Source organism: Ruditapes philippinarum, unplaced genomic scaffold (assembly GCF_026571515.1).
Source record: "Ruditapes philippinarum isolate M1 unplaced genomic scaffold, ASM2657151v2 ctg500_1_1_1_1, whole genome shotgun sequence".
Taxonomy (NCBI): Eukaryota; Metazoa; Mollusca; class Bivalvia; order Venerida; family Veneridae; genus Ruditapes; species Ruditapes philippinarum.
Window position 1 is genome coordinate 235,380 of NW_026867377.1, and position 13,497 is coordinate 248,876.

Genomic DNA, 13,497 nt, shown 5'->3' on the forward strand with positions numbered 1-13,497 from the left:
GTAAGTGGTACATGGACATATAATATATGTATTATGTATAAGCATTATCTAACGATTTATCAGACACCACATTCAAGTCAGATTTATCTTAATACAATTCTCACATCACCAGGGCCATGCATTTTCTCACAAAGTCGATTTGAATCCGTAGCTACGAGTCTTGTACGACACAATTTATTTGTGCCACAATGTCAGGCCATCTTTGTATCAGTTATAGAATATAAGATGATTTCATTAACAATAAAAGCTCATTTGGAAATGTTAGATTTTAAATATTATCCACCATATATTGTTTAAAGAAACAAACCTCAAATATCTGTATGGAAGTATGTATGAAATTACATCCTCTCCTTATTTCTGTAAATATTTTGCTCCAGTTTCTGTAGATCTACAGTAAAAATAGTTCAAATCTTTCATCACTGCTTGAAACAACAGTACTTACTCGCTATCCTATTGAAATATAAAGCAACAAAATATGTCATACAAAGTGCTATACACAATTTTTCAATTTTTAAATAATTCATTAATCTTTGCATCTAAATAACCCCGACTACTCACAAAAAATCCACATTGTCACATACAGATCACTTTAATCTTTAAGGTACAAACCGGTTCCAAACAACAGTAGAACAGAAAAGGCCCTATATCGGAAATGATGAAGGGGGTTTATAATTTATTATCTCTCAATAATAGACTCTTACTTTTCTGTTGGAGCACTGTTCAGTAACAAGAAAGCAGCCATCGTGAATGGTTTTATATAATTGTGAACGGATGGTGTTCGGGCCAAAACATATTTGCCTAAATGAGCGGTTTACCCCTAATTCAAACAATTATAGGGACATACTAGCACATGTATTTAAAACAGTGTATGCATTTCATACTAGCTATAAAGCTTTAGGCCTATATTTCCAGCTTTCTCAAAGAAATAAACGCTAAACAAGGAAAATATATTGTTCCAGAAAGTTTTCTTCTGATTTCCACGATGTCCCATTACAGCTATTACGACACACACATAACGCGAAACAGCGTTAAAACGAAATTATGATGGTTAAAAGTCGAAAAAGGAAAAAAAAAACCATAAAAAACCCCAAATGAAACCACGATGTTGAAAACTCGGCATAATATCGAATCATCGTCATATTACTTTCGACCTCTTGTCATCGTGGTTCCGTTCTTTCGTGGCCTCGGAGCCATTATTCATTTAGTGTTAAGTTTCTTGCTCAAGAAAATAACGGCTTGCCCCTGACTGGCTTTGTGCCCACGCGGCGAGCGGATACATAGATGACTAGTCCGACGCGCTAACCACTCGCCATAATAATACTTTAATTTATTTATTATAAATATACATGCATAATAAGTATTTATAACATAATGATATATAAATATTTATTTCGTGTACAAGTTATGTTTTTATCTTTATTTTTAAAATATGTTAGAGAATAATATGACCGTTATAAAATCAGATTCTATTCCAAATATTGGCACCATTGTAACAAAAATGTATTGTTTACCATAATTCATGCGGTGCTGAGGTATAATTATTTCATTTCAATCATTTCAATAAGCGTAAAATTTTAAAAGGTCACCAACTTCACAAAAATTATAAAATAAAAAAAAAGTGTTCTCAAAGTGATTTTTTCTTTTTATATATCCTTTAAATAACAAGAATTGTCTTTAAAACTTCATTAAATGCCGTTTTATTGTTAAAATAACATTTCTACAACATTAAAAATTTTGGCCGTCAGGCCGCTGGGCCGCCAGGTCGCCAACTTCACAAAAATGAGAAAATAAAAAAGTTCTCTGAAAGTGATTTTTTTTTCTTTTTATATACCTTATAAATATCAAGAATAGTGTTAAGAACTTCATAAAGTACCGTTTTTATCATATTTATAACATTTCTACAACATTAAAGTATCCAGCTGGCAGGTCGCTAGAGAAAACAAACTGTCTAAATGTGGTTTCTTTTCTTTTATGTAACTTTGAAAGGGTAAGATATGTCTTTAAAAGTTAATTAAGAGTCGTTTTAATCGTCTTTGCCAAACTTGTATTTTTTTTAAGTTCAGGCCGCTAGGCCTCTGGGCCGCTAAGGCCGCCAAATTCACAAAAATGATGATAAAAAAAAAGTGTTCTCAGAGTGATTTTTTCTTTTTATATATCCTTTAAATAACAATAATTGTGATTAAAACTTCATTAAATGCCGTTTTATTGTTAAAATAACATTTCTACAACATTAAATTTTTTGGCCGTCAGACCGCTGGGCCGCTAGGCCGCCAACTTCACAAAGATGAGAAAATAAAAAAGTGTTCTCAAAGTGATTTTTTCTTTTTATATATCCTTTAAATAACAAGAAATGTCTTTAAAACTTCATTAAATACCGTTTTATTGTTAAAAAAACATTTCTACAACATTAAAATTTTGGCCGCTGGGCCGCTAAGCCGCCAACTTCACAAAAATGAGAAAATAAAAAAATAATCTCTGAAAGTATTTTTTTCTTTTTAAATACCTTATTAATATCAAGAATAGTCTTAAGAACCCATAAAGTAACGTTTTTATCATATTTATAACATTTCTACAAATATAATTTTATAAAATTTCCGGCTGACAGGTCGTTAGAGATAAAAAAAAAACTGTTTAAATGTTTTTTTTATGTGACTTTTAAAGGGTTAGATATGTCTTTAAAAATTAATTAAGAATCGTTTTAATTTCTTTGCCAAACTTGTATTATTTTTTAAGTTCAGGCCGCTAAGCCGCTAGGCCGCCAACTTCACGCCGCTAGGCCGCTGGGCCGCTGGGCCGCCAACTTCACGCCGCTAGGCCGATGGGCCGCTAGGCCGCCAAATTCACACATCTACATGCGCCTATAATATTGCTACCGTCGTTATCTTCGTTGTCGATGCGCACTTATCATGTATTGCATTATATTTGTAATCAGTGAATATATTGAAGCATATGAATGCTAAGACACGTCAAATTCGCCAAGTATTGATCAAAATCAATTATTAATTGTGAAATACTAGTAGTGTCGACAATGTAAGTGGCAGGTTTATAGCAAATTAAAGGTACTTACAGGAACTTACCATTTTACATCTAGAATGTTATCTAAATCACCGAACATAATACGCTGTCCTCAAAAAAGATGCAATTAAACATATGGCATATTAAAGTATGTGAGTTTGATGGTTCAGAAAGGAACACATGAAGTTGCAATATTACATGATAGTGCAATCAGTAATCATAATGCTTGATTGTATTCAGCAAAACGTAGGTTTTCATTGTCCTAAAGAAGTATGGAAGCAAGCATAATGAAAGTCCAAATATCATCAAGCAAGATGCACTTTTTCTGTTTCATAGAAAAGCGTTGTTACGCTTTTCATTTTTTTGTCAAGTTTTATCAGGAAAATAGAGCGAACGAATGACACCGTGAGTAAGAAATGTGCAATTAACGTAAAAGTAACGCCAAATCTGTGCAACGCTATTGCCTAAACGAATAACACAGTCAGTAAACGAACCAACATATTTTATTCTAAATCAATTTTTAAGAAATGAATTAACGCATACGGCTGTTACGATATTATTCTTTAGCCTGTATTACATTTTTTTCAGGAATACCTTTACTCTTTTTGATCATTCGTGAGAAAGACAACATGATTACTGTTTTAAATTAGACTTTTGTGTTTCATCAAATAAATATGTACATAAATTTAACATATTTAAAACATTTTCTCTTCATATTCTGTAAATTTAAGACATTTGTCAAACTACAAGTGTCGCATAGCAAAAGAAAGAAGCTGGTAAAATAGGATATACCTACTTTTAATGAGATAACGCCATTGCTGCAGTGCTTCATTCACGAATTCGGCGTTACCTCGTAAAAATGCTCTCAAATTATGTTTTATCTGCTAAATTAAGTGTGATATGACACGGGTAGATTTGAAAATGTGTCAGGTACACCGAATATAAAAATCATAAAGTAATATGTACTTTATTGTATTTAAAGATATCAACGAAACTAAAAATCGACATCAATACGCTAGTCAGGTTGTCATTTTCACGAAATGATCTTGAAAAATAAACCTTTTCAATGGAAATACTTTTGATGAGGTTTAAAGTATAAGGTCTCAGCAGCCGTATGCGCTAACTCATTTCTTCCAATTTGGTGTACAATATAAAAATATTGGTCCATTTACTTATCGCGGTGCTCGTTTTAGCCACTAAATTGCACAATTCTGCGTTACGTTTGCACAATTCCTGCGTTATTTGCATATACCTGCGTTACTGGATATACACGGTGGAATGATATGAAATAATGAACACAAATTATTAATGTAGACCTGTACAAATGGAACATTTATCATAAAAAAATCCCAGTGCCGTCCATCAAAAAACCTCAGTGGGGTCCCTGTAAGATAAAAAGAAATCATATTTGAACTGCATGTATAAGATAACATATTTTATGAATCATATTGTATATATCCTGTTATGTACATGTAAATAATTGTAACCACGCACTATTGATAAGGAAGAATAAAACTGCGTAGTTTGATAAAATCATATGCGATTACTCTTATCAGTTGAGATTGGATAAATTTATGAACATAATACAATGTAATATTATTATTATGTAAACATCAAAGGAATGCAAGCTCTGTGGTATTTTCTGATCTTTGCAATCTAAATCGTACTGTATATCTGTATGTATTTTCCTGTATCAGTTTATTTTGATATACTATATTTTATCTTGCAGGGCACCGAGTTGCAGCAGCGACGGCGTTTAGATTTTTTGCTATAACAGTTTGAGTTTGATACATACAGAATTTTGCATGACCAGAGTTTCTAACTTGCATTATAAAATCATTTATGTACATATTTTATGACAGCCCCACTTAATCCTTGAATATCGTGGCTAATTCCTTAAGAAAGAATGTTAATATCGCTTAAAAGACACTTAAAAAAATAGTTGCCTTGACTGGGTTTTGAACCCCAGACCTCTCATTCCTAAACGAGCGTGTTACCCCTGGACCACGGACAGTTAAAAACAGTTTTAAGCAAACCAAATAATTCTAAATTTAGAAGTTCCATCAGATAGTTTGTTCACGGTTAACCTGATGTGAACATCTTCTCGCCCAAACAGTCCGACATGTACGAGTAGTATTTCACTACTCGACAGTCAGATTTTTTTGTGTAATACGCGCTGAAGTGTGACCATAGCGGCCTTCGTTAAGCGACATCACTAAAAAGACCGTTTTGTTTATTATTTAACTAATATGACCGTTATTAATGGTAGAAATTGATTATCGATCGTCGACGGCCCTAAATTCGTCCCTGTCCTTAGGTCAACATCCTTACTTTATTTTTCAGAAAGTCTGAATACAAATGTTCATTTAGGCGGCGTTTAATTCCGATCACAATAATCCGAAGCTTTACGGAAATAGCCGAGCAATTTTCATTGATTAAAATGATGTTCGTGCGTTGTACATTTATTAACAATTCTATAAGCAAAAGCTACATTCAAATTTTGAATGCGTTATAATTTACTGAATACTTGTAACAAAATGAAAATATTTCTTTCTCTTACATCGCTAGTTTTAAGCTGTTTTGAGAACTACTTTTGTTGTTAGGATTGTCGCAAAGCGCTGTTCCTGATATTGAATGTCAGCATTGTATTTCCTGATCTGCGATCAGAAAATACCAAAACGGTCGCAAATGGAGTACAAAATAGTATAATCAAGTGGGCCTTACATTCTCTGCACTAACATGGTACTTTGTTGCCACATTCTTCACTGCATACCCTGTAGTAGTGTTCTTGCAAAGATGACGGAGAAATAAACACCTGTTTACAGATAACACCGGATGCAGCACACCGTGTCGAGATACTGCATATCTACGTACATATATATAGCTCATATTTGTAAGATGACCATGATGGTAATCGTCTTTACTTCAAGACCTCGACCACAACTACTTGACGATGCCTACGTCTACAAAGTCCTTATGTTATCTTCGGTCACGACTCCAACTTTAGTAAAAGTTGTTATCTATGACGACAACGACCATGGTCACTAGTATTCTAGAATGTTACGATTACCTGTATAGCTACAACCTACTTTTCGACATCTAGTATTACGACGTGTAGATTTAAACTACGGTTACTACTACTCTTTTACGACTACGACTATTACGACTCTATGACTACGACCACAACTATTACAATAACGACCATGACAACGACTTTGAGAATTTCATTTACGATTACAGGTTCGTCAACGATTACCACCACCTACCACTCATAATACGATCACGACAAAATCGTCAGCTATGACCACCACGATGGTTATGACAACTACGATCTTGACAGAGAATTTTACGATTTCAAGTGAGATTATGACTTGTACGAATACAATTACAACCGGCTAAGACTTCGATTACTACGGACTCGACGACTTCGACGTTAACTTCAACTACGACGATGACGACGAACAAAAACAAAGGGGTTATTATTTCTCATAATCGCAAACCCTCTTCTGCAGTCAAAAGAGTTTTTGTTTATTGATCAAACAATATTTTTGTTAAAGCCAACATAATTTGAGCCATAAAGTGACATTTCCTTCCGACGATCAATATTCCTACCAAATATGAAAAATACTGGATAATAATAATAATGAATTTACTATTGCTAGGTGTAGTGGTAAGCATACTGGACTGGACATAATGAATTTATTACATAGACAAGAAAGAAATGTAAAAGGAATGTTAAGAAAGTCACTATTTCATTTATATTTGTTAAAATTTCGATTTCGCATTAAACAATGTTTAAAAAATGTTAAATAATGTCTTGCAAAAGCTAAAGGAACTACTGCCATTTTATGCATTTCTTAAGCTTTCTATATGTAAGGCTTGCTTTTAATTTCAATTTAATTTCCTTCTTCTTCATTGTATGGTCCAAACGTTTTGTACATGATAACTTAAAACGAAAAACACCTAAAAGCATATAAATGTTGAATGCATGTATGTTTGCAGCTGAATGTACTATTCTTGCGTAAGATGTTAGTGCATTAATATGATGTGCTGATAAGATTAACGTCACTTCTCTTCAAATATTGTCTTATGTAATATATATACTTTTATATCTTTGAAATTGTTCCTTTTGTATATAATTATGATGCTTTACTTTGCTTATTTCTTTTCAATGACTGTTTTATGTAAGAACATTCGGAGGCAATAAAGATGTATATAGTTGTAGTGGTAAGCATACTGGACTGGCAATCCATAGACCCGTGGTTCGAATCCCGGCTCCTGTGTGCCGATTTCTTATGTGTTTTTTTATGTATAATTTCGCGCACGTGACCTTCTTTCTTATATACATAAGTTGTATGCGTTTTCTACCAACTTATACAGATCACGGGTAAAGTATAATCGTGGATAGTTTTGAGTGGTTAAAGATATGATTTTATTGCTTGTTTACAACTTTTAAGTGCAAATTGAAACATAATAGTAGATATTTATAAATCATATATAATAATGATGATAAAACAGATTAGATAATTCGCACATTTAGGTATAAGTTGTTACACATTGATTTCATAGTGTACTCACATAGAAGATTAAACAAATTTTTGAAAGATAAAATTTTTAAATACTTTTTGCGTATTACAATGGCGGTTACAAAATTTCAAGTTCCTAAGGACTGTTTTCCGCGACTGTCTTTCGCTTCAAGAAACATTCCAGGGATAGAAGCAAGATTCAATAGAATGATGAAACAGGCTGGAATGACTGGTGAAAAAGACCGCCATTGCAGTAAAACTGATACAGTTATCATTTCTATATACAGAAAAATGGACGAAAATGACACATTCACAACTGAGAAAATTGTGAAACGAAATTCAAGCAAAATTGTTGAATTGATAGACGAGTTTCATCAAAAGAACAAAGAATGTTTGAAAATTGCTATACTTACTACTATGGAAAAAGAAGATATCTTAAAATTAGTATTAAATACTAGTAAACGTTTTGAAATTTATGTCGCGCGTTCACAAAAGCATGCACAGGAAGTCAAAAATGTTCTTAATTCAGAGGAGGTCTCTGTAGTTACTACAGCAGAATCACTCGCCAGTGCAATTGATGATTATTTGGAACATGAAGTGTACAGACCGTTGATGGAATACTACAAGATTTTACAGGATTTGTTGCACTGTAGTCTTGATGAAAACGTGGAAGGTATGTTTATCGAAAAAGTTAAATAAATATATGTTATTTCTTTCTTTTAATTTAGACCTGTTAACATGATTAAAAAATTAAAACGAAATACAAACTGGAAAAAGCAATTATCAAAGTACTTCAAGCAATACAAAATTCCCCTACCGTTTAGAACCACAAAAACATTCTGAAGGGTCAGGGTCATTCAATTATGCCATTGTGGAAGACGTGACAGAACTTATATCTTTTATGTTCTGAATTTGCCTGTATCATAGTAATGTGTTAAGTTCAGGAAATTTTGCATAAGCAACAAGTAATCGACAGATCCAATCTTCCCAGAATGAATATGTATTACTTATGTTTCAACTTTTCTCTAGTTTAAGTAAATTTGTTGAAAAAGTTCCAAGTCTCTATATTATAAAAAAAAATGTGCATAATCTCCAGGCTGCCATATGTCAAATTTCAGGACTTATTGCTTACCACGGCGTCTAGTATTTTGGACGAACGGACGGACGTACAGACTGACAAAAGATTAACGGACGGACAAATGGACGGATGGGAGGTGAACCTAACCCCCCCCCCGTTAAACCGGTAGGAGACTTTTAATAGTCACAAAATGGCATTATCCTTAGATAGATACAAGTATATTTGTTTCTGTAAAAATAATTCAATTTAATTACATGGAAACAATGACTGCATTAAAATATTACTGCTGAGACAATCAGAAGGTAAAATCCCACCCTGCTGAGACAACCAGGAGGTAAAATCCTACCCTGCTGAGAGAGTCAGAAGGTAAAATCCCACCCTGCTGAGAGAGTCAGAAGGTAAAATCCCACCCTGCTGAGAGAGTCAGAAGGTAAAATCCCACCCTGTTGAGAGAGTCAGAAGGTAAAATCCCAATCTCCTGAGAGAGTCAGAAGGTAAAATCCCCGCCATGCTGAGACATTCAGAAGGTAAAATCCCACCCTGCTGAGACAGCCAGAAGGTAAAATCCCACCCTGCTATTATTTCAGTTTTAAGTATCACTTAAGTGATTATCCTGTCCGTGTTTTGCCTTGTGCCCTGTCTTGTTTTTGTTTGGGGTCCTTCCTCCTTTTCGCCTTTAGAATGGAAAAATTACAAATCACGTATGTACAACAAACGATGTAATGATCCTTATTTCTATTCTAAATGTTGCAGACAATGATTAAATGTAGTACGTTTTCAGCTCTGACTTTTATAGATAAGCAGATGATTTCCAAGTTTGAAACACCAAAAGCGATACCAAGAGGAACGATTGAACAACTGCTAGAAGAGATTATGGCGTTGTTAAATTCAAGTCATATACCACTGGATCAAAAACCTAAACAAAAGAGCGTCACTGGACCTATTTCAGAAAAGGTAGGTCTGTAAAATGCATTACTGTTCCGGAAATGCTACATTCTTCCTGTGTAAAAACATTTAGTACATGGGAAAATGATTTGATTTAGATTTATAAAATAAAAGTCTTTATTCTTTTAAAAGTGATCATATGCTTGTTCCGAAAATGAATGAAATATAATTTTAGCTTTAATATCAATATACGTTTATGCACATTTTATTTATGCCATCTTTTTAAACACCTATTTTAGGTAAGAAAGGCACTATTTGAAACTTGTCCAACGATAAAGGCCGTAGGCTTCCGTTTCCAAAAGGTACACGTTTATCTTGAAGAAATAAAAGATAAGAATGAAACAATACAACGCGAAAAAAACATTGAAACATTTATGGGAACGCACAATATTACAAATTATCGTACATCAATCGTTTATCCGGAAATGAAGGAGCTAATGTCTGCTGGCTCAGAAATCATAGCCCGAAACAAAAATAAAAACTTCAACAAGTCAGGTTCTCTTGGATGTATAGCAGAAATGGAAGCAAAGGGTTCGAGGACAGACGGCATACTTGTTTCAAAGCATGTTGTGTCGCACTGTTCTGACGTTTTTCTTGTCGAAAACGGGTCAGAAAGAAGGATTGCAAGTGTCATTGAAAGTACAACCACACAAGAACATGGATCGCTTGATATAGCAGCTGCTGAGTGTGTTGTGAACATTGATAATGACGACAAAAAATTAAAAGATTCCGTTGGTAATCTACGGCGCGGAAAACTTATTGAAAACATTGAGGCTAAACATGCAACAATGTCCGGAATAAAAGTTCATGTCTGGGGATCGAAATCCCAACCCGGAAAGGGAATTGTTACAGATACCAATTACACCATTGAGGGAATGAATGCCTGCCTTGTTCAAATACAAAATGAGGAAAGTTATCCAGGTGCTGAGGTAAAACCTTTTGTAGTAGAAGGAGATAGTGGGGGAATCATTTGTTCTGATGATCCCGACGATGAACATGTAAATGCACACGCAATGCTTATTGGTGCGGATTCAGATACTACATACATAGCTCTTCCGTTGGATAAAGGAATCAAACAACTTGAAGAACAGACAGGGAACAACTTCACCCTCTTTAATTAAAGAAGAAAACCCTTCAAACTAAATATGCGAAATTAAGTTTGTCTTCAAGTAACCAAGACTTCAATAATTTGCGAATGAAATGAAATCAAACATGACAATACATGAACAGCTGGCGCTCGCGATGCAATCTTGATCGACACATATTGCGGTTAATGGATTGTTGTTAGTTCACGAATGGGGGATTACTGTGATTTCAAGGCATGTAATGAACAACATTTCTCTAGAGGTCCGACCTAAACAGCATGAACTAATGGGCTACATTCAAGTGTTCACTCTGCGTTGCGATTTTTCCTATTTAATTTCACATGATTGACCTAGTTTAAAATGTGTCAGTGTCTATTCTAGGACGGGGTTGGGGTCACTCATATTTTAAAGACACTGTGTACTCGCGTACAACTAAAATTTTTAATTCAATTTTAATATTTTACTCACATGTAGTTTTGAGTTTTAAGCTTTTGTTCCAATACAAGTTTGTTCATTTACTTTAGAATTGTTTTCGTTAGTAATATGTACAAATGCGTTCACAAATGCGTTCACGTATATAGATTTTTCAGTTTTGATTTTATATGATTATTGTATATTATTTAAAGCATAATAATGGTTTTAGTGTTTACTTATACATTTCTTAAATCAAAATATGATTATGTACAAATTTCGCCAAACAATACGCTGGTTAGTTAAAAGTTTATATATTTACTTTTAGTGTTTCAGAAATAAAGTGTTTATGTTTTCATGCAGTTTATATATATAGATTAAATTATATATATTGAACAATTTTATATGTTTATGATATACTTACAACTTTTGTGCTTCTTTTGATATGAACCTTATATATTTTATGTTTTATAATTATCCGTCATGTTGTTTTCTCGTCTATGGTAAGTATCTTCCCTTTTGTCCCTAGTTTTATATTTTTAATTTTGTCCCGCCCTTCCCCGAATCTCGAGTCGCCTTCCCCGAGCCCTTTTACTTTGTGGGCCTGTGGGCGTGAGGGATGTTGCACGTATTCATTATTCCTCATGTACAGACTCAATCAAACCGAGTCTGCAATTGTCTTGTAATTTTGTTGTGAATAATGCTCCCGAAGGATCACTTTGTTTCCAGATTTCTATTTAACAATCAGTTATTTGTTTTCTTTGATTTTCTTGTCGGTTACTATTATTTCCTTTTAAGTATCAGTTATGTGATTGTCCTGTCCGTGCTTTGTCTTATGCCCTGCCCTAACCATTTCATAACGGGGGCGGGGGTCCTCCTTGTTCGGGGGTTCTTGTTACTGGATCGTGTGGAGGTGCGTTCATTGACGCCGCCCTTCCTTATTGATCTTGTTTTTCATATTTTTATTTAATTATATTGTTTCCTTCGGGCGTTTTTGCGTTCTTTTGATTTTCTTTTTTGTATATGTTTTGTGTTTTGTTTATTGTAAGAAGTGTAATAGGAATCGGTATATAATGCGTTCGTCAACAAATTTTAACATACTGTAGAGATCATACATTTATGTTATGCGTTACAATCAGAGCAGTAAAAAGCTAGGTCATTGGATAGACATTTTGACATTTTTTTGCGACGCGACATGTTGTTATTCTAATGATCTCCTGGAACTACTGAGAAAATGGAAGGTATTGACTTTATTAACATCTTAAAACAATTTTTTATTACATGTATTTTAATTTTTAACGCTAAATTCGCTTACTGAGAAAGCTGCCACATCTATAGTTCAAACTTAAATTCACCATATGTATGTTTCCTTGCAACTTTAATAAAATCTATATGGTATAGTATTCTTCGTTTTTCGACATTTGATGCAGAGTTTACAAAACTATATATTATAAGACAATACTTGTACAATCTTAGTTTTTATTTGAACGTGGCTGCATCTGGCCGATTTTTTTTTTGCTTTTTAATATTCAATATATACATGTATTTGTCCGTGGTCACATGTTCTAAGCCTCTTGATTCCATTACTTGAACGGATCCATCTCTTGACCAAAGTTATACATTTTATATTTTATGCATGACAGTTGTTCAATTTGAAGACAATAGCAGTGGCTTTGCGTATTCTTTGAAAGTTTACTAATGTAGATTTCTTAATTAATCAGATCAATAAGCATACCCTTTATTTCAAGGAAATGTCAACGTAAGTTTTCTGTATTTTTCTTTTGTTTTGTTGTTCTCACAGCAGGTGATATACTCATTACAAATATTTCTCAAGAAGTATAATATATAATGTGCTCCTCTTAGTTCACGGTGCTGTAACATTTAGGTATTCTTTTACTATATGACACAAGGAAACAACAATATATTCAATCAAAATTAGTTTCAATGGGCCAGATGTAGACCCTGTGTCGGCCATTTTAAAAACACAATGTCACCATTTTAATCGCGGTAAATGGTGTTACACTATAGTTTTTCATGTTTCAGTTAAAATTTCTACATTGTATACTGCTCAATTGTAAATATCAAAACTAGTTTTACTTTGTGACTCAAAATTTATTTTTTCAACAAAAAAGAACGTTTAGAAAATGATGACTGTTTCCAACATACGCAAACATTTTATGGACTATTGTAGCTTTTTGCAGAATTTGTAAAATGATGTTCCGTTTTACGTAAAAACCTAGAGATTTAAAAAAAATTGCACAAAATCTATGTTGTTTAGGTGTATGAATAAATTATATCAATTCTGACAAATTTTAACACTGGTCACATGGAAATATGCCATTACCATGAACTAAGTGATGACACGGAATTAGTGATATTGAGTAAATAATATTTATGAATATTTTTCAGGAAATAAAGGCGTAAACTTTAATTAAGG

General features: G+C 33.5%; 1 protein-coding gene across 1 annotated transcript; it reads left to right on the plus strand.

Moving 5' to 3' along the window:
* The first annotated feature begins 7,584 nt into the window (after window positions 1–7,584).
* LOC132735880 (uncharacterized) lies at window positions 7,585–12,317 on the plus strand. Its single transcript, XM_060722897.1, has 3 exons — window positions 7,585–8,214; window positions 9,416–9,573; window positions 9,804–12,317. Exons 1-3 carry the CDS (start codon window positions 7,653–7,655, stop codon window positions 10,683–10,685), a joined length of 1,602 nt encoding a protein of 533 aa, XP_060578880.1. The 5' UTR covers window positions 7,585–7,652; the 3' UTR covers window positions 10,686–12,317.
* The last annotated feature ends 1,180 nt before the right edge of the window (window positions 12,318–13,497 follow it).